At 60.5% G+C, this 1,012-nt stretch overlaps 1 protein-coding gene across 1 annotated transcript in view; it reads left to right on the forward strand.

Moving 5' to 3' along the window:
• Positions 1 to 740, forward strand: part of LOC103801884 (TBC1 domain family member 3G-like) — a gene marked incomplete at its 5' end in the record, with an annotated part of 7,002 nt that extends 6,262 nt beyond the window's left edge. Inside the window, one exon of the mRNA XM_009074320.1 lies at positions 61 to 740. Coding sequence (XP_009072568.1) covers positions 61 to 740 — 680 coding nt within the window. The remainder of the gene's footprint in view (positions 1 to 60) is intronic.
• Between the last annotated feature and the right edge of the window lie 272 nt (positions 741 to 1,012).

The following is a 1,012-nucleotide window of genomic DNA, read 5'->3' on the forward strand; positions in this document are numbered from 1 at the left end:
AACAAGCATCTTCCCTGTGCTCAGAGGAAGCACTCGATGCACCTCCCCATCCTCTGCCAGGCAGCTGCCAGCAGCTCTCTTGCACACCGCAGCCCAACGGCTCCCCCGAGAGCGAGCGCAGGCAGGCGGCGGATGAGGAGCACTGCAGAGCGGTGCGGCCGGACAAAACAGCCTTGAAGCGCTCAACATCCAAAGCTGCATCCACAGGAGAGCTCACCAGCCTGCAGCAGAACGGGCTGGGGAGTGCCCCCAGCACTGTGCACTGGCCCCAGGGCCTGGGTGTGCTGCCTGCGCACAGGCTGGCGGGCGGCAGCGTGCCCATTTTAGCCGGCAGCGAGTCGGAGGCAGCAGGACTGGGTGAGGGCTGCCCCATCCAGAGGGCACCGTCCCCCGTGGTGGAGGGGAACAGCCCCTACACTGTCATCAAAACCACCACTCCCCTCCACGTGGCCCACGCGACAGAGCAGGACTTCTTGAACAGAAAGCAGGTGGCATTGCCTCTGTCAGAGACTGGACATCCCCATCCCGCCACCTCCATGGCACCACCTGTTTTGCTGGACCAGGAAGAGGCAGATGTCCAGGAAAGTCTCCAGAAACCATTAAATGCACTGAAAGCCCCACGACCCCCCCTGAGCCCCAAACCAAAATTACTGCCACAGGTTGCCAAATCCCACTCAGAGAACAGTTTCCTTTCAGGCTCTCCTCCCCCAGCCAAGCTGCCCAAATCGGTGACGTTTTAGTGGGGATGGGGGAGGTGAGGGGGAGGGAGTGGGTTCTGGAGAAGCACCCTGGCCCCATTGCAGGCCTCCCTCCCTCCAGCAGGGCTGTGTTGGGGTGGCAGCACAGCAGCCAGCGTGTGTCGAGCTGTGCTTTGGTACGAGTGCCCAGCGAGGAGATGAAGCAGTGGCCACCAGCACCAGGAGACACCAGCAATTTGGGTTTACATCTTTCCTATGGACAAATTGGAAAGTGCTTTCATTTTTTTGTTCTGCAGTGCTCCTCAAGCCTCATC

Source organism: Acanthisitta chloris, unplaced genomic scaffold, assembly GCF_000695815.1.
Source record: "Acanthisitta chloris isolate BGI_N310 unplaced genomic scaffold, ASM69581v1 scaffold6595, whole genome shotgun sequence".
Taxonomy (NCBI): domain Eukaryota; kingdom Metazoa; phylum Chordata; class Aves; order Passeriformes; family Acanthisittidae; genus Acanthisitta; species Acanthisitta chloris.